General features: G+C 37.1%; 3 protein-coding genes across 4 annotated transcripts; 2 read left to right on the top strand and 1 right to left on the bottom strand.

Annotated features, from left to right (window-relative positions):
- Positions 1-1,813: 1,813 nt before the first annotated feature.
- LOC103432471 (receptor-like cytosolic serine/threonine-protein kinase RBK2) lies at positions 1,814-5,174 on the bottom strand. 2 transcript variants are annotated; one of them, XM_029100374.2, is made up of 9 exons: positions 4,604-4,767; positions 4,435-4,517; positions 3,882-4,310; positions 3,516-3,764; positions 3,199-3,356; positions 3,002-3,081; positions 2,777-2,912; positions 2,499-2,648; positions 1,814-2,246 (listed from the first exon to the last, which is right to left on the bottom strand). In XM_029100374.2, exons 3-9 carry the CDS (start codon positions 4,240-4,242, stop codon positions 2,133-2,135), a joined length of 1,248 nt encoding a protein of 415 aa, XP_028956207.1. In that variant the 5' UTR covers positions 4,243-4,310; positions 4,435-4,517; positions 4,604-4,767; the 3' UTR covers positions 1,814-2,132. The 2 variants fall into 2 exon arrangements, with proteins under 2 accessions (XP_028956207.1, XP_008368893.1); XM_008370671.4 differs by lacking the exon at positions 4,435-4,517 and having other exon boundaries at positions 4,604-5,174.
- Positions 5,175-16,155: 10,981 nt separating this feature from the next.
- Positions 16,156-20,577, top strand: LOC103432470 (probable LRR receptor-like serine/threonine-protein kinase RKF3). The gene is made up of 2 exons (XM_070819430.1): positions 16,156-18,323; positions 19,158-20,577. Exon 1 carries the CDS (start codon positions 16,157-16,159, stop codon positions 18,245-18,247), a length of 2,091 nt encoding a protein of 696 aa, XP_070675531.1. The 5' UTR covers position 16,156; the 3' UTR covers positions 18,248-18,323; positions 19,158-20,577.
- On the top strand, positions 20,476-24,006 carry LOC103432469 (sugar transporter ERD6-like 7). The gene is made up of 17 exons (XM_070819431.1): positions 20,476-20,645; positions 20,769-20,831; positions 21,303-21,392; positions 21,495-21,554; positions 21,662-21,727; positions 21,820-21,885; positions 21,985-22,060; positions 22,156-22,220; positions 22,311-22,484; positions 22,562-22,646; positions 22,737-22,780; positions 22,862-22,924; positions 23,017-23,076; positions 23,156-23,209; positions 23,318-23,377; positions 23,467-23,581; positions 23,695-24,006. Exons 1-17 carry the CDS (start codon positions 20,481-20,483, stop codon positions 23,808-23,810), a joined length of 1,422 nt encoding a protein of 473 aa, XP_070675532.1. The 5' UTR covers positions 20,476-20,480; the 3' UTR covers positions 23,811-24,006.
- Positions 24,007-24,868: the final 862 nt, after the last annotated feature.

The following is a 24,868-nucleotide window of genomic DNA, read 5'->3' as shown; positions in this document are numbered from 1 at the left end:
GTTAATTTAAATTACCAAATTTATTTCCATTTTCTCGATACACTTTCATCTCATAAGTCATAACACATAAAGAAATATTTATTTTTCTGTAGCTCTCCTTTTACCCCAAGTCAAATCCTTATTCCCAGAGTCAGAATTTGATCCAAATAGATGATAATTTATTTATACAAAATTAATGATAAATTGTTTTCAAAAAATTAATGATAAATTTGCTTTGGTTTTTAGAATTTCGAAATGATAAATTTTTTATGTTTAAATTATAATTCTTATTTATTTGAATAAAAAGAAATGAAAAGAGTGAATAATGAAGTCGCATGGTAACGGAAGGGAGCCAACAGGATTCTCTCCGGATGCTTTTGGTGAGATTTTAAAGATTTGTCTCTCCGGATGCTTTTGGTGAGATTTTAAAGATTTGTGAATCGTATTTATATATCGTACATTATATGATTAATTTTTATCATGTAATATTTATATTTATTTTTAAATACAAAATTTAAAATAAATTTTTACTACACGATGTAACATAAACGAATACGATTTATAAATTATTAGAATCCTCTAAAGAGGATCCAGCAGAGTTCGGTCTTGGAAGGGAGGAACGTGAGCGTCAGAGTAATTCAGGGAGTTGGAAAAGCTGACGACTTTGGTTGGGTGAAATACGCCATCCGGCGTTGGGTTACGTGCCGGGTTCACAACAAAACTTTGCCGGTAGGCCCCGATACCACCTATGGCTACGCGCGCTGCGCCGCGCCACTGCATACCCCGGCCTAGCCTAGCCTAGCAATATTTTATTAGACCGAACAACTTTCTACCGTCATTTAATGGAATTCCAATCTTGTCCGGCTCTGTGTCCGGAGCCAATCGACCAGAGAATTCAGATCAAACAATTTAAATTTTGCAGTTCTTAGGAGTCTATTTATTAACCAACCTCACACAAAACAAAACCTTTAAACGACCCATATCTCTTTCTCTCTATTGAATGATCAGGATTGTATTGTATGATCTATTAACTATGGACACAAAGATTTAGAATGGGTTTGAATTCATTAATGAGTTTATTCACGTTTCCAATAAAAGCGTTACAATCATTCGTACCCGCACTTCTGAACTCATATGACGGTTGATGCATATGATCCACCAACATGAGTGAGGATCCTAGCAGGATCCTCTTTATGAGGATCTCGGGGATCTTCCAATCACATCTGATCATTGTATATCGTTCGACTAGTTTTTTGTCATGTATTGTTTATATTCAATTTTAAATATAAAAATTTACAATGATTTCTGATCGCACGATATACGATGAACGAAAGTAATTAGAAGATCCCCAAGATCCTTACAAAAAAAATCCGACGAGAATCCTCCTGGCACCAACATGGGAGATTTGGCCGTGAATGCATGGATCAACTCAATCGAACAAGCAGATTTGGCCGTTGATAGCCCACCAGAAACCTTTTGCTAGATCAAAACATTCAGCTTCATCGGACAAACTACACCTACATGCGTCAGTTGATCTCTATCTTTTTTATGCATGGATTAACTAACATACAAGATACAATTCTAGAATTACTTAATTAGTAAGGAATGTCTGCGTAACTAAGACGGCTCTCACACCATGTACGACGTTGAATGGAAAAACACATGGTCGCATAATTTTATAAGAAGTGTCGTAAGAATGACCTGATCAGACAACCAAAGTTTTTTAGTATCGATTGACCATAGCTCTCTAAATTTCTAATTATGGTTTAGTTGTTGACAAACATGTCACATGTGGGAAGTCAATATCTAAGCAAAAACAAAAATACAACCCATATTGTGGTAGGAAAACATAATGCTCTACCATTACTTAACTTACTAAACATTCTTTTCTTTGATTGTGATTTGTATCGGATTCTATCATGTACATGGTGGGTTGGATAAAACACATTTGTCACTCTTTCCTTTTCGTCTATTAAGTCTTATATGTACACGTTACATATATTGAGAATCGTATTCATTCCTTTCCTTTCCTTCTTTGGACTGGTTGGACCATACCACAAAACTCCTATAGTTTCCATTTCCATTACTCTAAGTTTCCGTGTCCCGTTACCTTGCCGGCTTCCACAGTTCGAGAGCCTGCCCGAATGGTTGTGTTAGTCTTCTGTGTCGATGAGCTCTTCGCGCAATGTCTTCCGGAAAATTGGCATCGATATGCTTTTCTTCACGGACTTCAGGCAGCTAAGATCTCCACTCAAAAGTTGTACCACCTATAACCACAAGTGGAAATGCAGAATCATATGGATTCAATTAGATCAACGCAAGTTTATGGTAGAAGTGCTTATTGAATAACCCATGTGCTTCATGGAAAAGTACTTGGAAGTGCCTTTTCAAGAAGCGTTTGGATGTGTTCTCCAGAAAGCGTTTCTATGACCTAGAAGCACTTTTTCCCTTCTAGAAGCAAATCCAACTAGACCATAACTTGAAAAAAAATGAAACAAACAAGCAAACCGAGCATATACCTGACTCATACTTGGCCGGCGTATCGAGGACTTGTGTATGCATAAAGAAGCAGCCAACAGTACAAGATTCACCTGGCGACGGTTGTACTCATCAGCTAGAGAAGGATCAACTAAGTCTTTAATTGCATTCTTCTTCAGCAAGGGCCGAGCCTGTTAAAGTACAGAAATAAACTCTGTGTTATGAATATTGTTCGACCTATTTGAGCAAAATTAACCAAACGAAGATAAACAGCATATGCTTATGGAATTCAAGTGGGAAAGAAAAGTAGATAACTCACCCACATAACAAGGCTTTGCTGTGAGTAATCTAGAGCTCGTCGTCCAGTGACTAGTTCCAAGAGCACCACACCATACGCAAACACATCAGTTTTCTCATCTACTATGCCGTGCAGTAGGAACTCGGGCGCAAGATAGCTGTGAATTGTGAGAAAAATATATAAGATCAAGACAGCTGAAATCTTTGATGGATAACAGAAGATTGAAGCAATTATAAGATTACATACCCAAATGTGCCCTCACAATTTGATGTAGTGTGGTGAGTCCATTTCTCCGGTAGCCATTTTGCAAGACCAAAGTCACAAATCTGTGTGAAAGTCATCCAGATCAGTCGCCGTATTCATAAAACTTAAGAACTCGAAGCAGAAAGAGTACAACAGAACAAAAAAAATTCAAGCTACAAAACATATTCAAAAGAACATACCTTGGCCTCAAAATCGTCGGTGAGCAAAATATTTGCAGCCTTAATATCTCTGTGGATGATTCTCCTTTGACAACCCTCGTGAAGATATTGCAAACCCTTAGCTGCACCTATTGCAATTTTATACCGGATGCCCCAATCGAGCTTCTCTTCCTCGGAACCTATAAAAATAAATCAGTACACAGATATTACTTTTATTTACAAGACGACATATATTCTAAATTACTCTAATCTGCGAAGAAGGGGATTCAAAAACTGTGGTTTTACTTTCTGTTAAATTAAAATAGCAGCATGATGGGTATAAAAAACTGTGGACTAACCATAAAGCACAGAAGCCAAGCTTCCTTTTGTAGACAACTCAAGAACTAAATGCATCCCTCCTTCAACACCATACCCAATTAGCCTGGCAGTATTGGGATGTTTCACATGAGCCATGACACCGATCTCCGCTAAGAAGTCCCCGGTGATCTCCTCCTGTCCCCGGGTTAGCCGTTTGATTGCCACAAGTTCCCCATTTGACAGACAGCCCTTGAAAACTTCAGCATAACCCCCCTTTCCAATCAGATTTTCTGTATCAAAACACAGGCAAAACAATTATCACAATGCATTCATAAAGCGAAATGGCTGAATAATCTTTCCGAAATGGGAATGCTGACAAAGGAAAAAATTGTAACAAGTCTACTAACCGTGGCTAAAAGATTTGGTTGCGGCCTGGAGCTCATACAGGGAGAAGTTCTTCCACGGTGACTTGAAAGGGTACATCAATTCAGCATCGTCTGCCTGAAATTTCGGCCCGGTAATCTCCCTCATGCTGCTGCTCATTCTCTTTGAGAATTTCAGCAGCGGATGCACAGTCGTGGCTAAAGGTTTTTTGGACTTAGTTGTCAACAATTTAACGAGTCCACGCCACCTAGAACTCTGTTTCGAATTCTGCTGAGTTTCTGAGTCCGGCGTGGGCTCTTTCTCGGAGCTCGTTTCGGAATCCGAGCTCCGAAAATAGTCCTCAAGAACTCCCTTGGGAGAGTAACTCTCAGCCTTCTCCTTCATTTTGTTCAAAGATCAGAACTCGCCAAAAGTCCAAATCTTTCAATTCACCCAACTGTCTACGTGCTCCTCTGCATCAAAAGAAACACAAAAATTAGATGAAAATTCAGAAGGGTTGATAAAAAATGTCATAAAGTTCAAAACTTTAGAACAAAAGTGTGGGAATCCATAAAGTCCAGAGAAAATAATTAAGACCCAATTAAGATAAACAAAAAACTGAAGAATCCCAAGAGGCAGAAGAATTCACAGAGCTCTCTGTCTCAACATGCAATTACTCACTGAGGCAAATCCACAAACAAAAAGTGAGCAAAAACAGAAACGCACAAAACTACCAGATAAAAAATATGAGAAACTTTGAGCATACCAACATGGCGGCTGAGCAGTGAATGTTCTGTTATATTTCTGTTATACTCCCCGTAGAAAAATTGAATAATTAAACAGAGAGATGAAGAGAGAGGAGAGAGAGAGAGAATGTTCAAAGATTTGGAAGATGAGCAACGAGAAGGAAAACAGGTGGACTTGGATTCTGATTTACTCTTACCGCTTCAACGGATGGCTCTCTTTTCAAGGTTTCCCGGGAATCTATTCACAAATAATTTTCTTTTTATTTTCTTTCAAATTTTTATAAAAATTAATTATTGATAATTAAAAATTATAAGAATTATGTCCAAGACGTATCTTTTTAGATAGCGGTACGAAATGACGGTTGCTAGTTGAATTATTATTTTTTAAATAATAAAATAGATTATAACTATTAATCGTCACATTATTTAATTTACTCCTCTTTGAATTTAGTAGTTCGATAGTATGGACCGAGGAATGAGGACCACTTATTTTAAACTCTACAGCCTTCATTAGCTCATTTCACTAGTTTTCTTTACACAAACTAAGGATCATAATCTCTCTCTAGAACAATCCAGGTTTCTCGGTCCGTGGATACGAAACTACAAAATCTGGAAAAAATCTGAATTTAAAAAAATAGTCTTCATAGCATATTTCGACTTGTAAAATATATGTGGTAGGCAGGGGGAACTCTTTATCCTATGTCAGTGTCTATGTGGAGCATATAACACTAAATACGATTTGGTCCGAATATACGTGGGATTTTGTGGCCAATGACAGCTTCGATTTGGTCTCCATTAGGATATGCCATGTTGGATAGTCTAGCACGTGGAATTTGACGCTAGTTCTGTTTTTTTTCTTAATCTAATAGTTGTGTATGAGATGGTATTTGAATTTATAATCTCTTCTAAATCGTATAAAGAATTGGTCAAGCGTTTGTAGACAACTTTTGTGTTCATTTGAGCAAAAGTTTAACCTAATTCTCTTCGCTCCACTGAATAATTTGTAAAACACAAAAGACCATGTAACTTAAAGTGAAGCGACGTGCATAATATGCGGGTAGACATCTTAAAATTGATTTTCTATGTAATAAAAATAAGAAAAAGAAACAAATGTACTTTGCATTTTCTCGTCATATTGTGGATGAAGACGATGCAAACTAATGTGAGAATCAAACTTGTGATATAAATGTGATTTTGTAAGTAACTTGCTTTACAGTTGACACTAGAATTTAGCAAGAAGATTGTGATTACCTTATGCCGCAGAAGTATGACTTATATTCCCGATGTTGAAAGAGTGGTCAAGTTCAAAGTCTTCAAGTATAATAAAATACACAAAGTTAGGACAACAATGTGAAACCTACCGTATACAACTATTTATAAAGGGTTTGAATAGAAAGCATATAGCTTTATTACACTAGGAATCCAACTATTTATAAAGGGTTTGAATAGAAAGCATATAGCTTTATTACACTAGGAATCCTTAAAGATTTAGTAGATTTAATATCCGAAACATATTAAAGTATAAACTAATCCTAAAGATTTTAGGAATTTTTATTGCTAAAGGAATAATATTGGTCATGGGAATACCTATCAAGAATATGATTTATTTATTTTTGGGTAAGTTTCCATAGCACCAACTTACTTTGCATTAAGTGGCGCATCTCTAATTTATAAAAAGATTTTTCAGTGTGACTGGAATAAGGGGTGATACGTTATATGTTATTATACAATTAGAGGGATACTTGAAAAAAACTTCCCCCAATTATATAAAGACATGTGTCGCACCGCTTTCGGATCACATTGAAAAGTCTTTTCAATTCCTAATGCTAGTCAAGAAATTAGGGTTTAGGACTTTTGGTTGTTATTTAGTTGTGAGGGTTTAGATACGGATTACGGTCGATTTTAATTAATGAGTTATTTAGTTATTTATCTAATAGTGATGGAGACCTTTGTACTGTCCAAAGTCAATTCGGTTGAACTTAATAGGATTGGTAAGCTAAGCTTATCCCTTATGGTTGATGTTTGGTGCCTAATTAACAATAATTATATATGAGAATACTGGTCCATGATGAAGACTTATAAGGTGGTATGTGAATATCGCATTGCTTTGTGTGGAGCATACCATGAGTAAAGAGCTATATTGCTCCATGGTAATAATCATAAAGGCTGTTATCGCACATGATCAGTTGATTTAGCGTAACTCGGTTTTCATTTAGTTAGAGATCTTTTGTTCATCTCACTAGAAAAACTTATATAACACAAGTCATCGTGACAGTAGTGTCTCGTGCTATGTAAATTGTTTTCTCGACTCACAAGCAATTTGTTCTCTCTCACCTCATGAGAAGTAGTGATGTGATGCAATTATTTATTTATTTTTAACAAATGATATTATCTATACTAAAAGCGGAGGGGGTCGACTTAGCCTCGCAATTGGGCTAGCAATAATGTGGTTCAAATTTATCTTTGGTGAGAATCAAACCTAAATAGTAAAAAGGAAAACCATTAAACCGTAATCTAAGTGGCAAAACATATTTTTAAATACCCTAATTATTAATTGAAATATCAATTGTAATCTTTGAGTATTAATTGCTAGTGGTGTTCAAGATCGAAGCTACCTAAACCTACCGATCCAATTCAATTTTCAATTTAACACTTCTTATAAAAATAAAAATAAACTTCCATTGGTTTTGAAGATTTGGCAGAGTAAATTGGATCTCTTAAATTTAGAATCGACATGATTGGATCGGATGACAAATTTGCTACGAGAATCTAAAAATATCTAATATTCCAATCTAATATAATTATCGTATTACGAACAAGTTAAGTTCTTTGATGAAACGTGAACATGCGATTTAATATACACTAAACCAAATGCGCAGTGTCCAAATATTATTGGCACCCCTTTAGCGAATTTGTAATCATTTCCTATGCAATGATCACTCTAACTCTTTCTTTTTTTTTCTTTTTTTTTTTAAACACATTACTCTATTTCACTTTGCATGAAATATTCAAAACCCTAACGCAAGGAACGTAGATTATGAGAATGATTAAGGACATTCTTCACTCACAAATTAAGAAATCGTTCCAACTAATCATACCCATCATCAATTATAGTTATAGATGACAGATTCAGGATTCGGACATTTGGGGTCCCAATATCAAAGGTCTAAGTTTTTTAATAAAAACAAAGCGTAAAGACTAGCACAAAAAAAATTTAAATTTATTCACTGAGGCATTTCGTTGAATACTTGGTGGATTTGTTGTTGTCATTTGAAGGGTTCTCCAAAGACCTTCATATGTATATTTAGCCGAATTTCGAATGATCCTGGAACTACCTTGGTTTCAATGTACATCCGCCATTTTTAGGTTTTCTTGCGTCCCATACATATAGAGTATGATGCATAACTAATTAATATATAATACTACACAGTCGCTTGTTTCTTAAGCTTATCGAATCATACCACCAATCCACAGATAATATTAATAATTTTATAAAAATTAAGTCGAAATGGTTCAGAGTCAGCTTAAAATGTGCATTATGGTAGGTGGGGAATTTCAATCCCAGCTTAGTTAAATCAGTTTCGGATATCCTAACTGGTCAACTAATTTTCTTATTCTCTCATTAAAAAATAAATAATAGATAAAAAAACTTGTTTAGAAAAAGTCTCAGTTTTGATTAACATGGATAGTAAAGACGATATACATTTGTGATAAGTTTGATATCTGTAGTGAAAAGTTATTCTCCTGATTGTGGTTTAGCTCCGTTGTGACACTGTGAGTATATTATAAAGTCTTTGTATGTATCATGTAATTTAGTAAAATAAAAAGTAAAAATATTGACGAAGTTCTGGTAATGCTAGTTGAAGTTTAAAATTAAATAAAAATAAAATAGATAATTGGGGTTTGAAGGATCAACAAAGGATGCATGGCTTAAGAACATATTAGCAATATATGTGTTTTAAAATAATCTCGGCTATTCAAGAATATTCTCAGGTGTTTGTCAATGGAATTTCTGCATGCGTAATAAATAAAAGAATACAATTTTAGACCAATAAATTTAAGTTCCTCTACCAAAAGAAAAACAAAACTACTGCATGCTTATATTTTGTTAGGTCAAATCTTTTTCGTGATTCTTGTGGTTAGATACTACTTTTAAATCGACCTTTGTTGTGAAAACACTGTTAATATTAACTCAACTATTCATCTAAAAGAAAACAAAATTTAATGTTTGCATAATAATTGATTATTCTAATCTAGATACGGTGATATACTCTGTGATTTTTCAAGTCTTAGTTTTGGACTCTTACACTATGTTTGGATGAGGGAAATAAACTTGGAATTTGGATAAAAGTCAGAATTTATAAATTGACACGCACAAATTCCCTTGTTTGGATTTATAACATAGAAATTTAAAATTTCCGCGTGGAAAAAAAACTTAGAATTTGGGGCCTCCAATTTCCAAGTTTAAATTCCATGTAAATATGTGTCATTTCCCAATTTCTATGATTGGGAGTTTAAAATTAACAAATTCCGTTTTCAATTCCATTGTTTTTTTAAGTTAACCAAACAACAAAATTCACAAATTCAAGAAAATAAAATCTCTTCATTTCAATTTCCGTCATTTTAAAATTCCTTTGTAATCTTAAATTTCTTCATCCAAACATAATGTTAGCCCTCTTGAGGTGGGAATTGGGATATGCCCGAGGACGGCTAGTTAGATAATATGAACCTTGTAATTTTTATTTTATTTTATTTTTATAATTGTTCTAAAAATAAAAAAATTTCATGTCCATATGCCGCTTTATGATTGGTTGAGGTATTCAATGAAAACTAAAATGACACTTTTGCCCCTACATATGACATAATACTGAGGGAAATTCAATTTGGACCATTTTGATATCGACCGTCATTGATAACGAATTTCACCACAAGATTACGATTAGTAGCTTTTTCACCACAAAATCCAATTTAAAAATAAAGTATCACTATAGGGATTACGAAAAAAAATTTGACCTATTTTGTTATTTGTTTCTTGGATAATAAGAAATTGCATGACGTAGGATTCGTGTGCAAGTTAGCACAAATTAGCACAAATATTCTTTTTTTTTCTTCGAATTTTAATACCATCACACGCAATACCTTGTTGGGACGATCTGAAATAATTGTGTCCATGTGATGTGGGATATGTTGAGGCAATCACAAGAAAAGGAATTTCTATTCCCTTTTTGTAATGACATAAAACAATTTTTTGATCAATCATTAACTTATTTAATATTATAAGATAAGGCTTGTACAAAGAGAAATTTATATGCGTGTTGGAAACGTGATCACGTGTTATCATCAAAATGTTATAATATGAGTAGACGATAAGGTTGATAAGTTACATTTTTGTTGTTTCTAAACTTGACTTCCACTCTTCATGCTTGCCAAACGAAAAGAAATAATGTTTCACTTTCTATACAGTCATCATGGCTTTGTCTTGTTTGTTATATTAATAAAAAAAAATTATACGTGTATGTTATATTTAAATGAAATAATAAAATCACGTGACAATATTTTAAATACAAATTTTTTTTTGCTCCGTACATAATGCCAAGAAGATTGTTGAGCCAAGGATAGTGCTATTCACACATCCCATTTTACCTCTCACACACCCTTGTTAAATTTTTGTCCATTGATCTTCTTCAATTCATTCGATCCGACGGCCGGAAATTGAGAAGAGTGTGTGAGAGGTAAAAATGAGTGTGTAGATAGCACCACCCTTGAGCCAATTGGAGGTAGTTTGGTGTTCAAGTTGGTTCCTCCTTGTATCTTACAACAACTTGAGTAGTGAGAGGTGGTCTTTTTTTTGAGAGATTGAAAGCTTCAATTCTTAAGATAGAGTGCACACAAACAAGTTTAGGCTTTGCCACCTTGAGGTGTACGTTTCCTCTATTTGGAGGCATGAGCCATTAGCATTGCTTTTGTTGATTCACAAACAATTGGTGACCGAATCAGGTTGTAGCTCATGTAGTTAAAAACGAAACGATCTGATTTTACTTTGAGAATCCTCGAGTTTGTAGTTAAAATGATTAATTTCATTTCTGCTCAATGTATATTGAGGAGGGGAGAGGGGGCATTATTGGGTCCAATCATACATATTCAGGAGATTCTATATGCAATCCAACTACAATCAAAATCTAATCCGATCCAATTGTCAGCTGAACCCATTTGTAACTCAAAGTGGTTAAAAACAATTACACTTTTAATAAGGAAAACTAACGAAAAGTAAAAAAAAAAAACTTTAGTTTTAATGAAAAATAACAAATAAAGGTGTAGTGAATAATATCAGGAAAATGCAAAATTGTAATTTTTTGTTAAAAATGAATAGTACCGGGAGTATTTCGTTAAAATTTTCCTTTTAATATCTGTTGAGATTGTGTATTAGATCCTATCAAACCTATTTTTGGACAATTTATTTTAAGGAAAACTAACGAAAAGGGCTTGAAAACTTTGAGTTTTAATGATAAAGACAAAATAAAGGGTAAAGTGAATAGTACCAGGATTGACTTTTTAGTGTAAAAATGTGGTTTTTCGTTAAAGTGAACAGTACCGGGTGCTTTTCGTTAAAATTCTCTTTTATTTTATCCTATAACCTATTAGAAAAGAGAGATTTTCGTGCAATCAATAGAGCCCAAAAGCCTGCTGAAACATCTTGTCAAACTTTCACATATTAAAGCCATTGGGCCTAGCGGCCTAGGTTAGTTACGTTGGAGGCATGCCCATTTTCACAACTCGGATTTTAATTGCTTTGCGTACGTAGGTTGTACACGGTCTCTCTTTTCGACTTGAAAAAAATTAACTAGATGATATCTTAAACTAATCATACATTATCATATTAATGTTATTTTTTCGTAATTAACTATAAATATCACCGCTTTGCATACTTGTGCTTGTACATGGTCTTCTCTTCTCAACTTGAGAACGACTAATCAAATGATTCTTAAACCAATCATACATTATCATATTGCTGTCATTCTTCATGATTAACCATGGATATCACCAGTGTTATATACCGGATAAAGAAACATTTCTCATTGGTAACCGATCATTCTATTTGTCTCACTCATCAAGTGCACATAAAGACACTGAGCCATGATAATATTCTGATTAGATAATTTTCCCCCCCCTCAGCTGAGTCACTGTGATATCATGTAGTTGTGTAGTTGTAGAAAATTCGAAGCAGACAACGTATCCTAATGGCTAACCGTGATTAGAAAATTAAACGAAAACACAGGGGGGCTGGCATTTAGGACTTAGGAGTTGAATTATAATCAACGGCATATGATTAAGAATTAAAATGCATTATGAGTTGCCAAACTGTGTTGGAAACTGGACATGTGTATTATTAATATTGGGGGTGACGATCTTTAGGAATTCTTGTCTCATTCTATTTCCTCGTAAATATAGTTTTTTATTCATTGATTTGTGAATCTCAAGGCAATGGCTATCCGTAAAGGCGGAGAAGTAGTGATATGTGATGTCACTTTTAAAAAAAAAAAAAAATTTCAGACAAGTTTTTATAGGGGTTACTTCGTAATGGATTTAATGATCCAAATGTCTATCTTTTAGGTATTTTTTAAAAAATCATTAATATCTACTAAAAATCATCAAAATATAAAACTACATAACCGTTGGATTAAGAGTTTAGGGTTGCTTTGTATAGCCGTATTCGTCCATTTTATCACTATAAATAAATGTTTAATGATTTTGAATTTATCTAATTTTTTGCAATGATGATCTATGTATGATGTTCTAAAAGATAGACAGTTCAGATAGTTAAAGTACATTACGGAGTAGGCCTTACAGAAACGTGTGTAAAAAGTAGTGCTACAAATTCAACCCGTTAATATTCATAAAAATATAGAATAAAATAGTTAAGTCTGGTAAGTGGTAGCTATAAGCTCAACTTGGAAACGACTTCACAATCAAAAGTAAGAAAATGTTCGAAATAACTTATTGGTTAACCATATATCTTTGAATTTAAATATTTTATTGTGAAAAAGTGTTACGTTTTAAACGGGACAATAATATTTTAATTTGGTAGATTTTGGTGCATGCATATTAACATGTGGAACTTTATTACAATGTGTTAAATTCAAATGAAAAGGTTGAAAAAGGACATCTTCTATGCTAAAAATCATTGATATGTTAAAAGGTGGGTTCATTTTGACGAAAAATGGAGAGTTTGTGCTACTTTTAATTGTATTGCCGTGCGTTTTAGTATTCTAACAAATATGTGTTAAGTTCCGGCGAAATGTTGCAATGTCATTCTTGTTGTAGGAAAGTGGGCAAGACTTGGACAGGGCTTGGCCTTGGAAAAGAGAGACACACACGTAGTGTTTTTTTTTTTTTTTTTTTTTTGAGAAAGGGCGATAGCATTTCATTCATCCAAATCAAGGGATCATTACAACAAAACATCTTTCAAAAGGGGGTCTAGAATCAGATTTGGGGGGATCCCATTCCAGGTACAATTGGAATTTGAAATAAGAGCATAGTGCGCTAGCCAGTGGGCATAACCATTTGCTTGACGACGAACACAGGTGGAAACAGCTCCAGTGACTGAGGCAAGAAGCGCATTTGAATCCTCAATAATGTGCCTAATGATAGACAAATTAATGGAGGGATCATTAAGCGTTGCCACAATCTGGAGAGAATCGCTTTCTAACATGAAATTTTGAAAACCCCTTTTGAGTCACCAACAAAGCACCCTCTCTAGCAGCCAACGTCTTACTAACTAGATGAAAGCCAATATGATCAAAAGTTTTTGTCAATCTCGCCACAAAAACACCCTGATCATCCTGGATCACCATGCCAATACCTCCCCATTTGGACTGCTTATTGCACATACCATCAGTGTTGATTTTGAGCATGGAAGTGGGAGGGCAAGACCAATGAGAAGTAGTAGGAGGAGAATGAGGGGAGGGGTGACAAGGCAAATAACGGTTATATTCTTGCCACCAACAGAGACAGCGAGATAGGACAATATCAGGATTTTCAACCTTATCATTCCAAAGCTTCTCGTTCCTTGCTCCCCAAATAGCCCACATCACCATAAGGCAAACATCGAAATTAAGGGCTAAAAAGTGCTCAGCCTAAAGAACTATACAACTCAGCAAATCCAAAGGGTGAGACTCATATGGATGACCAACCACATGCATTTGGCAAAAGCACAGTCCCTCATCACATGCGAGGTAGATTCTTCAGGGGCGCCACATAGAGAGCAAAGAAGATCATAATTAACCCTCTTTTTTCTCAGGTTCATCTTGGTGGGGATAATATCTCTAGAAATTTTCCAAGTACAAATTTTAACCTTGGTAGGCACCCTGGCTGCTTAGAGTTTCTTCCAGAGCAAACCTAAGGAATTCACATTAGAGGATGTCGAGGGAGCCTCCATTCGCTGTTGCAAAGAATCTCGTGCAATATGGTATGCACTCTTAACCGTAAATGAACCTTTTTTGTCATAATGCCAGATCAACCGATCATCTGGGCAACGAATGCTAAGTGGAAGAGACAAAATCGCATCAGATTCAATGAAAATACTCTTAACAAGTGGTACCTTTAAGCACCAGTATGATCGATGAGATCCATGACATAAAACACCCTACATGATGGAGGTTTTAGGGAGAAAATTTTAAGACTCGAAGGCAAAGGGAGTCATTGGTCATTCCAAATGTAAATTGAATCTCAAGAAGCGTCCAACTTGATCATAGCCTCAAGGAATGAGCAATGAGGAAAATATTTAGCTTTCAGCACGCGCAAAACCAAAGAAGAAGACTCAGAAATAAGCTTTCAACCTTGTTTGGCTAGGAGGCCAATGTTAAAAGCATATAAGTTCTTGAATCCCAAACCACCATCACTCATTGGAAGACATAGTTTATCCCAGGCCAACCAATGAATTTTTCGTGCATCACCGGCACCACCCCACCAAAACTTTGCCACTAGCTGATTTAAATCATCACAAAAGGATTTGGGGAGAAGGTAGTAGCTCATTGAGTAGAGGGGGATGAATTAAGCCACTACCTTGACAAAATTCTCTCTACCAACATCACTGAGAAGATTTCATTTCCAACCATGCAACCGTTTCCAAAGGCGTTCCTTGATATTGTTGAAGCAAACACTCTTTTTGTGGCCCACAAGCGTAGGAAGCCATAAGTATTTATCATGTTTCTCAGTCCAAGAGACACCCAACACACGGGCTAAGTTTAGCTGAGAGTTTCAGTTCAGGTTCTTGCTGAAACAGACATAACTTTTCAATAGGTTGACCATTTACCTCGATGCTCGTTCATATACCCTAAGAGTGGACCGGATTTCCTCACATGTTGCCTTACACGCAAAAGAGTAAAGCATGCTATCATCAGCAAAATACAGATGTGAATGATGAGGGCATTACGATAAACTTTAATACCAAAAATCTGATTATCCCTTTCCTTTTTTGCAATTAGAGCGGAAAGACCCTTCGCGCATAAGAGAGAGAGATATGATGACAACGGGTCTCCCTGCTTAAGACCCCTGGATGGATGGAGGTACCCTTTAGGCTCCCCGTTGATAAGAAAAGCAAAGGAAACCGAACTCACACATGCCATGATGAGATTCATCCACTTTGTCAAAAAGCCCAGCTTCAGTAGGACCTTTTCCAAATAGGACCACTCAGTCCTATCGTAGGCCTTACTCATATCGAGCTTAAGGCCATAAAGCCCTTCATACCTTGGCGTCATCGCTTTAGATAGTGGGCAACCTTAGTGGCAAAGACAGAATTGTCAGAAATCTGTCTACCGGGTACAAAAGCACTTTGGTTTGAGGAGATTAACTCTGGCATGAAGGCTTTCATATGGTTTGTCATGACCTTGGAAGCAATTTTGCAGAGCACATTACATAGGCTTATAGGGCGAAAATGACGCATTTCAGTAAGGTGACTTTGCTTTGGAATAAGGGCAACATGAGTGTAATTGATTTTCTTAAGCATCTTCCCAAAAAAGAGGAAATATTTGATAGCCAGAGAAACGTCTTTCCTAACAATGTCCTCATATTTTTGAAAGAACAGTAGCGAAAAGCCATCCGAGCCCGGGGATGCATATCGAAGAGAGCAGCCTTGATCTTCGCTTTTGAAAAATCCTCATTCAAAGAGGTATATAAAGGTATTTGTTAATGCCCCCAACTTGTATAGAGATGTTAATTCTCCCATAAACTTTTATAAATAGCCAATTATTCACCTGACATCATAATTTTAAAATATTTTATCTAATTTTTCATTCGTTTTGATCATGTGAACAATTAAAAGAATGAAAATTGGTGATAACCATATGGTGACAAAAAGAATGAAAATTGAATGAGAAATTTTGAAATCTAACATTAGGAAGGAAATTGACTATTTATAAAATTTTAGGTAGGCAATTGACTAAAGTTAAAGTTTAGGAGGAGATTAGCAAATTATAAAAGTTTAGGTAAGGTAATCGGTTAAAATTAAAATTTAGTGAAAAAATTAGCAGCTCTATACAAATTCGGGACAAAACCGACAAATATCTCTTTCAGAAATGACACGCACGAGGCGGTTGTTGTGGGCGTGCGGAAGTAACCAACCACCTTCTCACAGCTTGCCGCCATTTTCATCAACAGTCAACCTGGTTGGCTGGAATAAACTATCCAACCACAGTAAGCACTTCTTTACTGCCGCAGTAAGGACTTTCCTCCGCCGCACCATGCCCATCCAAACAGCTCCTTATGAAACACTAATGTCCTCCTCCTTCCTCTTCCTCCTCCTCCTCCTCCTCTCCTCCTCCCCTACCCCATCTCTCTCCCAGCTAAACTCCACCGCTCCATGCCCCCTCAACTTCACCATCCTCCGCCAGTTCAACCCGGGCTCCCATAACCGCCGCCGCTTCGACCTCAACACCGGGTGCCAGTACTTCATCCAGGGCCTCCGCCTCGTCGACTCCGAGTACCTCCGCCGCACCGGCAACTTCCTTCCCCCACCCAACGCCTCCGAGTCCTGCTGGGCGGACTACCAAGCCCTAGCCTCCGAGCTCGTCCCCAATTTCGACATTCGGGCCAACTGCGGCTTCCAGACCAGCTGGATCTCCGAAGGATGCACGAACGTCTCCACCAGGTCCCAATTCGAATCCCAAGTCGGAAACACCTCGCTCAACGACGTCGCCTCCGCCTGCAACCAGTCTCTCGGAAATGGATCGCCCTGCGCCCTCTGCACCACCCGAATGACCTCGCAGAGCTCGTTCTTGACCGGCGAGTCCGTCGGAAACATCTCCACCTGCACGTTTTACCCGTCCATTTACGTGGCGGCTTTCCTCGCACCGACCGATATGGGCACCGCCGAGTGCTTGTTCGCGCTCAGAACCCTGGCGGAGGGATCCGGTAAGAAGAAAAAGAAGGTAATTTTGATTGTATTGGTTGCTTGCGGTGTCGGATTGCTGATTGTGATCGCCGGCATTTGGTTTTTGTGGCATAAATATAAAGACTTCAGGGCTATGAAGAGGAAAAAAGATATTAGTGATAAAATCGAGCAGGGATTAGGTTCTGCTTTAGAGTCGATTAGTGGAAGTACTAATGTAATTAAGTTTAAATACGAAGAGATTAGTGCTGCAACTAAGAATTTCTCCAGGGACAATGTAATTGGGAGAGGAGGATATGGAAATGTGTACAAGGGAATTCTGGATGATGGTTCTGAAGTTGCATTGAAGAGGTTCAAGAACTGCTCGGCTGCTGGCGACACAATTTTCGCGCACGAGGTTGAGGTGATTGCGAGTGTTAGGCACGTCAATCTCGTTGCATTGAGAGGTTATTGTATTGCCAATACTCCTTTGATGGGTCACCAGAGGATCATTGTGTGTGATTTGATGAAGAATGGAAGTCTCCACGACCATTTGTTCGGGTCGTTTGAGATCAAGCTTAGTTGGCCAATTCGTCAGAGGATTGCGCTGGGGATGGCGAGGGGATTGGCTTATTTGCATTATGGGGCTGAACCAACTATTATCCATAGGGACATCAAAGCTAATAACATACTCTTGGATGAGACATTCGAGGCCAAGGTAGCAGATTTTGGGCTCGCGAAGTTTACACCTGAGGGAATGACGCATTTGAGCACGAGGGTGGCTGGAACAATGGGTTATGTTGCTCCAGAGTATGCGTTGTATGGACAGTTGACGGATAAAACTGATGTGTATAGTTTTGGTGTTGTGCTTCTTGAGCTTTTGAGTGGAAAGAAGGCGCTCCATGTGAGTAATGATAATCAGCCTTCACTTGTAACTGATTGGGCGTGGGAGTTGGTGAGGAAAGGAAGACCGCTAGATGTTATTGAAAGTGATATGCCGGAGAAGGGTGCACCCGAAGTTCTAGAGAAGTATGTATTGATTGCCGTTCTTTGTTCTCATCCGCAGTTGCATGCTAGGCCAACGATGGATCAGGCTGTGAAAATGTTGGAAACAGGTATATCGGTTCCATCAATTCCAGAAAGACCAATTCCCATTGTGTCAGATATTGACGATATTGAAAGATACAGCAGCAGTGGTTCAATCCAGCTCTCTACGACATGTGGTTTTCAGACTTATAAATTCGAAAGTAACCTACCTTCTAGCCTTAATGGAGACGGGGAAAGCTCCCATAGCAGATAGAAGGGTTGTGACTTGTAAGTTAACTCAAAGATGAAAGGACTAGTGACTCTTTGTCTTTGACACATTCCACTAACAGGTATGTTCACCCTGATTTGTTTGTTGGTGCAGATTGTGTGGTTTTTGTGATGAAATTTCTCACTGTGAATGTGATATGTATGATTAAAGCCGATTCTCACTGTAAAGTTCTCACTGTGAATATAATCTCCCTTTCCAATATCGACCAAATTTCCTGTTTAGAGATTCTTTTCAAGTTTGAAGTAGTGAACTAATTGGACTGAAGACTGCAAATACTAGTTTATCTCGAGGGAAGTGATTTTTAGACGCAAACTTAGACCTGGTTTGGTACTCAGGTCATTTTGAAAAAAAGCTGGTATAAAAAAAAGCTAGCTGAGAGTTTTTTTATGTTTGGTAAACATTCAGCTTCAGCTTTTTTTCATAATTTTGGGTGAAAAAAGCCAAAAACAAGTAGCTGCAAAACCCAGCTTTGAAAAACCAGTTTTTTTTCACATCTGTTTTACATAAAAGTTTACCAGACACTATAATACTGATTTTTTTTTTCAAAAGCATTTTTACAAAAAAGTTTACCAAACACTTTACAGCTTTATTTCACAACCGTTTATTCTCACAGCACAGCAGAATAAATTTTTTTTTCAAAGCACAGCAATACCAAACTAGCCATTACTCTCGATACATGCCCCTACTTATTTGTACCCTTTGAATTGAATCAATCAAAGAAAAATCGATGGACATAAATACACATGTGCAGAGAACGGATATCATTCTCTATCTTAATTACAGGGAATCTGGGGTTTTTTTTGGCCTTCGTGATCATACATCTTTAAATATGAATAGATCTACAGATCTGTCAGTCATTTGATTTTGTGTTCGTATCTTGATTTCTGGGTTACAGACAAATGGAGTCTTGTTGCAACGTGGGTGCCTGATCCCTACATCCCAACTACCACACTTAGAATAGCTGCAATACCCGACGTTTCAACTCCTCAACCACTGAATTATTAGTTTATAACATGTAAATTAATAACACCGTCACCACCATCACCGCATGAGGATTGATCTAACCAGAAATAGAAAAGTTACAAAACAATAACTTTCCTATTTAATTCAAGGTGCAAGGCTGTAAGCCTGAAAAGATCCTGATGTTTTTGTCTATTTCTGTCTAAGGTGGAATTGTGAATCCGATAAAATTAACTTGATTAAGATCTAGTAGTTGACAATTTTTTTTAATATAATTAGTTTAATGTCATTAATTAATTATTTTCATCTTTCTTTTTGTTCATAGAGAGCCAAAAAAGAAGCTCAAAGAAAGGTTAATTTTTTTTCTGCAAAGAATGGTTGTTCAGTGATTGAGAGTTTGTTTGAAAGAGTTTTTAAAATGACTGAAAACGCTTTTAGATAAAATATTTTGGGTTTCAAAAGCACTTAAATGTTTTCTGCAAGAAATACCAGTCATGTGATTCTTTTAGGGTTTAGGAAGCACTTTGAGTGTTTTTTTAGAATTTACTTACATTTTTAAGAAGATTGGTTCCAAAAATAGTTTAATAAAAAACATTTTCAATCATTTTGAAACATTTCTAAACGAGTTAAGAAATTTTGTGCTAAAAAAGTGATATTATCGTCGGTATACTTTGTTACCAAAAAGATAAAATTTAAAATTTCCTAATAAATAATTCATCTCAAGGGAAAAAGAAAAGAAAAAAAAATACAAATCCACTGGGATTTATTGGATTTTTTTTTCTTGAAATGGCCATTAATCGGACCACAAAATTAATTAATTTCGAAGTAAAAAAGAAAGAAAATTAACAGATTGTATGAACCTATACAAGCAGAGCACTGTCAGTATGAAGCAAGTCAATTTGTAACTGCTTGGAACACCAGCAGAGCACTGTCAGTATGAAGCAGTGCCTAACTTTTAGAACTTTGAAATATATAATTATATATTACATATATAAATATATTTATATTATGTAAATAATATGTATACTTGTAGAAAAAGTTTACATCCCTTCTGGCATGTTGCAATCTCTATGTCTCTACCTATAAGAAGAAAGAGAATTTTCATGGTTTCCATAATTTCATAGTTTCTGCTCACACTTCCCTACTCTTTGAATCTTGTTCTCTTTGCCATTTATACAAGTTCATCGAGGCGGTTCGAGTTGGAGTTTTGTCAGGGGCCTTGTTCTTAAACTCCCTTTATATAATCATCCAGGCAGGCATGGGCATTAAGGAGGATGTGGAGAGTGATGTGCAGGAGGGAGTAAGAGTGCCACTCATGGCGGAAGGAGACGAATCAGCTGGTGGAAGCGGCGGAAGGAATCTATGGATGGTTTATCTCAGCACATTTGTTGCAGTTTGTGGCGCTTATGAGTTCGGATGCTGTGTAAGTGATTGTTTTGCATTTTTGTTTAGCTTTTTGTTAAAATTTTAGAGAGACGGACTAACGGTTCACCGGGAAAATTGTGATGTTTAGATAGTTTATTTGACGCTCTTGTATCGCTTTCAGGTCGGTTATTCTTCGCCTACTCAGTCTGCAATCCGGGAAGATCTCAGTTTATCATTATCAGAGGTATGGAAGTGATTTGAACGTCTATAACTGGTCCAAGCTGTTTTGTTGGATGTGTAAACTTATGAGTAGAAATCTGTATCTGTTCCCTACATCGGTGACGCCATGGTGGCAGTTTGATATCCCAAGCCAATGAACTTCCATGTGCTATATCTTTTTCATGTGGCAATTACTTTACTGCCTTGGGATACAACCACCATGGCGTCCCAGGGGCTCGTTTCTCTCATGACTGAGGGTTTTACGTTGTAATCCGAGCCATTGCTTTTGATCTGAGGCAGTACTGGCCAAGCAAACCTACATGGCGAGCGTGAAAAGTTTCAGATTCAAGAAACAAAGCTTAAAAACTAATTCCTGATATGATTTAGAATTTTAGAGAGTTGACAGTACAACGGGAGAATGTTTTCGAAGCCATTTGAGTATATGCTTTCGCAAATTTTCTTTCAATTAACTTGCTGGTTTTTCCTTTGTATGCAGTATTCAGTGTTTGGCTCCATTTTGACATTGGGTGCAATGATAGGAGCTATCACCATTGGGCCAATCACCGATTTTCTTGGCCGAAAAGGGGTATGATTCAGAATTCGTGTCCAGAACTTTTAGCGCTATACTTATTCTGTTTTGATTGGTATTCGCTATCTAACGATATCTTCACTGTGAAATTGTACGCAGGCCTTGAGAGTGTCTTGTGCTTTCTGTGTTGCAGGTTGGCTTGCTATTTACTTCTCCAAGGTTTGTACAATTTCACACTTGAATTTCTCTGTGCTTTTAGATACTAAGCAAATGTTCTCCTCTGACATTTGAGCTTATTCGTGTTCACCATCTTTTCTCTGTTGAAGGGCGCTTGGTCGTTGGACATTGGGAGACTGCTAACAGGGTACGGAATGGGAGCCTTTTCTTATGTGGTGAGTTATTACCCTCCTCTATAACTTGAGTATTATGTTCCTGACAAGTTATTAACCAAGTCTGATGTGCTATTGGATGAATGATAATTAAGGTACCTATTTTCATAGCTGAAATTGCACCCAAAAGCCTTCGAGGAAGATTGACTGCTGCAAATCAGGTAAATACGTAGCAAGAAACGCGATTCTTGAAGCTAGTTAACAATATTTTGTTTGTTTGTTTGGATCCTATCTAACCTTTTCATTTGCTTATCGTATAGTTAATGATCGTAACTGGAGTGTCTGTTTCCTTCATAATCGGGGTAGTAGTAAGTTGGCGGACATTAGCATTAATTGGTAAGTTTTTTTTTTTTGACAAACTGTGCTGAATTTGAAAACCCTGTGTTTTCGAATACAGTGGCAGAGAGTGCTCATTTGTGTGGTGATTGCAGGACTTATTCCCTGCGCCGTGACACTTTTTGGTCTCTTTTTCATTCCCGAGTCTCCAAGATGGTTGGTAAGAATTTCTCTTCTGTTTCCGTATTTACCTAAGTTAGCAGCATTAAACACAATGAAGACATCAATTACAGCTTCATCATCAATGCAGGCAAAGACAGGACGCCAGGAAGATTTTGAAGCTGCGCTGCAGAAACTGCGTGGAAAAGATGCTGACATATCTCATGAAGCAGCAGAAATCCAGGATTATATTGTGACTCTTGACTCCCTCCCTAAAGCCAAATTGCTGGATTTGTTTCAAAGGAGATACTGGCGCTCACTCATTGTAATAATTTCTCTCCACGCCGCTTGTACTGACAGTTTTCTTTTCTTTCTCTTCTAGTTAAACTTTTCTTTGATCAGATCGGAATTGGGCTGATGGTCTGTCAACAACTGGGTGGAATCAACGGAGTCTGTTTCTATGTCAGCGATATTTTTGAACAAGCAGGTAAAGCCCCCGCTTTAATTTTATGTTTTCGGTATTTAAAAGCAGATAATCTTGTTCTACAATTGAAATGTAAACGTTCTAATGTCACAGGATTTTCCTCCAGCATTGGAACTATAATCTATGCTATTCTTCAGGTTGGACAGTCCTACCATGACAGCTCTTGGAATCTTTTAATTTCTCAACTGAAAGCATCCTGACACGGTTCTGCTTTACAGGTTATAGTTACCGGCATTGCTGCAGGCGTGATGGATAAAGCTGGACGAAAGCCTCTAATTTTGGTAAACTAGAGTGCACAGCTTTAGCTCTAAGAATGATCCAAGACAAATTCCAATTCGTATCAGAAGGTTTAACTTTTTCCTCTCAATTCTAGGTCTCTGCATCCGGGTTGGTGCTTGGCTCTCTCATGACAGCGGTTTCATTCGTTCTGAAGGTAATCCTCAAACCTTAACATCTTTCAGTATAAGGTTATCCAACAATAGTCTGACAAGAGATCGCTCTTTGTGAACCAGGTTCATGAATTAGCACTCGACGCAGTTCCCATACTTGCTGTAGCCGGCATACTGGTAATTCATTAGCTTTGTGGCGACATATTTCCCTCGCGCATCTCTCTATTGAAATCAACTTTTTGTTTCTTCTCCTTGAAATTTTTAACCATTCGTTTATGGATTCAGGTCTACATAGGAGCCTTTTCGATAGGAATGGGAGCAGTTCCTTGGGTTGTGATGTCTGAGGTAAGAAAACGCTTACCATTTACTCATTTATCCGTCCATGTTTGCGTTGATCATGTCACCTATCTAAACAAACTTTCCGCCTGCTGCAGATATTCCCGATAAATATTAAAGGGCAGGCCGGAAGCTTAGCAACGCTAGTGAACTGGTTCGGCGCATGGTTGTGTTCCTACACGTTCAACTATCTTTTGAGTTGGAGCTCCTACGGTAACTACATTTTCCTTTCTTGTTACAGAAGCTAACTGTTCTGAAAGCCAAGTCCATGCTTAATGGGTTGCAATTTGATAAGAGCTGATAATTTACGTGCGCGCGATTTTCAGGTACATTCATTCTGTACGCTGGAATCAACACTCTTGCTATTTTGTTCGTGGTGTCGTTGGTGCCCGAAACAAAAGGGAAAACACTGGAACAGATCCAAGGAGCCATGAACAAATAGAACCGAAGGAAGAAATGAAGAGCATTCTTTTTAGAAGTAAAATCCTCGTTGAAAAATTTGACAGCTCAATTCAGAAAGATGGAAAATCTTTGAAGATGCTACAATTTAAAACCACAAAGTTGTTGTACTGCTATTTTTACGATGATTAATTGAGTTGATTTATGCCATGAATAAAAAGGTCGTACCCAGTGCACAAGGCTCCCGCTTTACGCAGGGTCTGTGAGAGGTGAATGTCGGTTAGCCTTACTCCCATTTATGGAGAGGCTGCTTTCAAGTCTCGAACCCGAGACCTACCGCTCATGGGCGAAGGCACTTGCCATGAATAAATAGAAAAAATAATAATTATATGAACCTATCGAGAGCATATCTTATCGAAGGATGGAAGTCTAGCATAAGAGCTTAAAATATCCTTAGCCTATACATTCATGTGTTGTGCCCAACAGCCGTACGCACTCCCACATCTCGCTGAAAATTGTCCACGTGTGACATGAAAAAAGACAGAACAATGCCTTGTCAAGGAGAAATTTTTCAGTGTACTGAAAACACATCCCAATACACTAAATATCATAATATAAATGGTTGAAAGTTTTTTGTTTAAGAATTCAATCACTTGTATTATGACAGTGGGTGCCCGGTACATCGGGCATCTCTCCTTGTCAAGTTTATGACTACCTGACCTCAATATTTGCTCACTTTTAGCTCTTTGTTAGACTCTTTGTTAGACACTTCAAATCAACAAAGGCACTGTCAGTAAGAAGCAATCTAAACAGATCAAACTTTTACAAGTTCAGAAAAATAAATTTACAAGATGTTTTTGGATAAAGATTTTCTTTTCTGGTTTTCATTATTTGATATTTCTTGCTTACAAAACCCATCGCTTGGAATCGTTTTCTCTTTGCCATTTTATACAAGTTCATCGCGACGTTTCAAGTTTATATAATCCAGGCAGGCAGACAAGGCCATCAAAGAGGATGTAAGGAGGGATGTGCAGGAGGGAGTAAGAGAGCCAGTCATGAGGGTGGTGGTGAATAAAATGGACGGTGGAGATGGAAGCAGCA

This window comes from Malus domestica, chromosome 03 (genome assembly GCF_042453785.1).
Source record: "Malus domestica chromosome 03, GDT2T_hap1".
Lineage (NCBI taxonomy): Eukaryota > Viridiplantae > Streptophyta > Magnoliopsida > Rosales > Rosaceae > Malus > Malus domestica.
This window is presented reverse-complemented; position numbering and strand designations above follow the sequence as displayed.

Bases quoted from the DNA above. Each gene is read 5' to 3' on its own strand.
- LOC103432470 (XM_070819430.1), top strand. From the start codon at position 16,157: ATGACACGCACGAGGCGGTTGTTGTGGGCGTGCGGAAGTAACCAACCA.
- LOC103432469 (XM_070819431.1), top strand. From the start codon at position 20,481: ATGGGCATTAAGGAGGATGTGGAGAGTGATGTGCAGGAGGGAGTAAGA. The intron at 22,485-22,561 runs GTAATAATTTCT...TTCTTTGATCAG, and splicing joins GATACTGGCGCTCACTCATT to ATCGGAATTGGGCTGATGGT. The intron at 23,378-23,466 runs GTAAGAAAACGC...CGCCTGCTGCAG, and splicing joins CTTGGGTTGTGATGTCTGAG to ATATTCCCGATAAATATTAA.
- LOC103432471 (XM_008370671.4), bottom strand. From the start codon at position 4,242: ATGAAGGAGAAGGCTGAGAGTTACTCTCCCAAGGGAGTTCTTGAGGAC. The intron at 3,765-3,881 runs GTTAGTAGACTT...GTTTTGATACAG, and splicing joins AACCAAATCTTTTAGCCACG to AAAATCTGATTGGAAAGGGG. The intron at 2,649-2,776 runs GTGAGTTATCTA...GTACTTTAACAG, and splicing joins AGCAAAGCCTTGTTATGTGG to GCTCGGCCCTTGCTGAAGAA.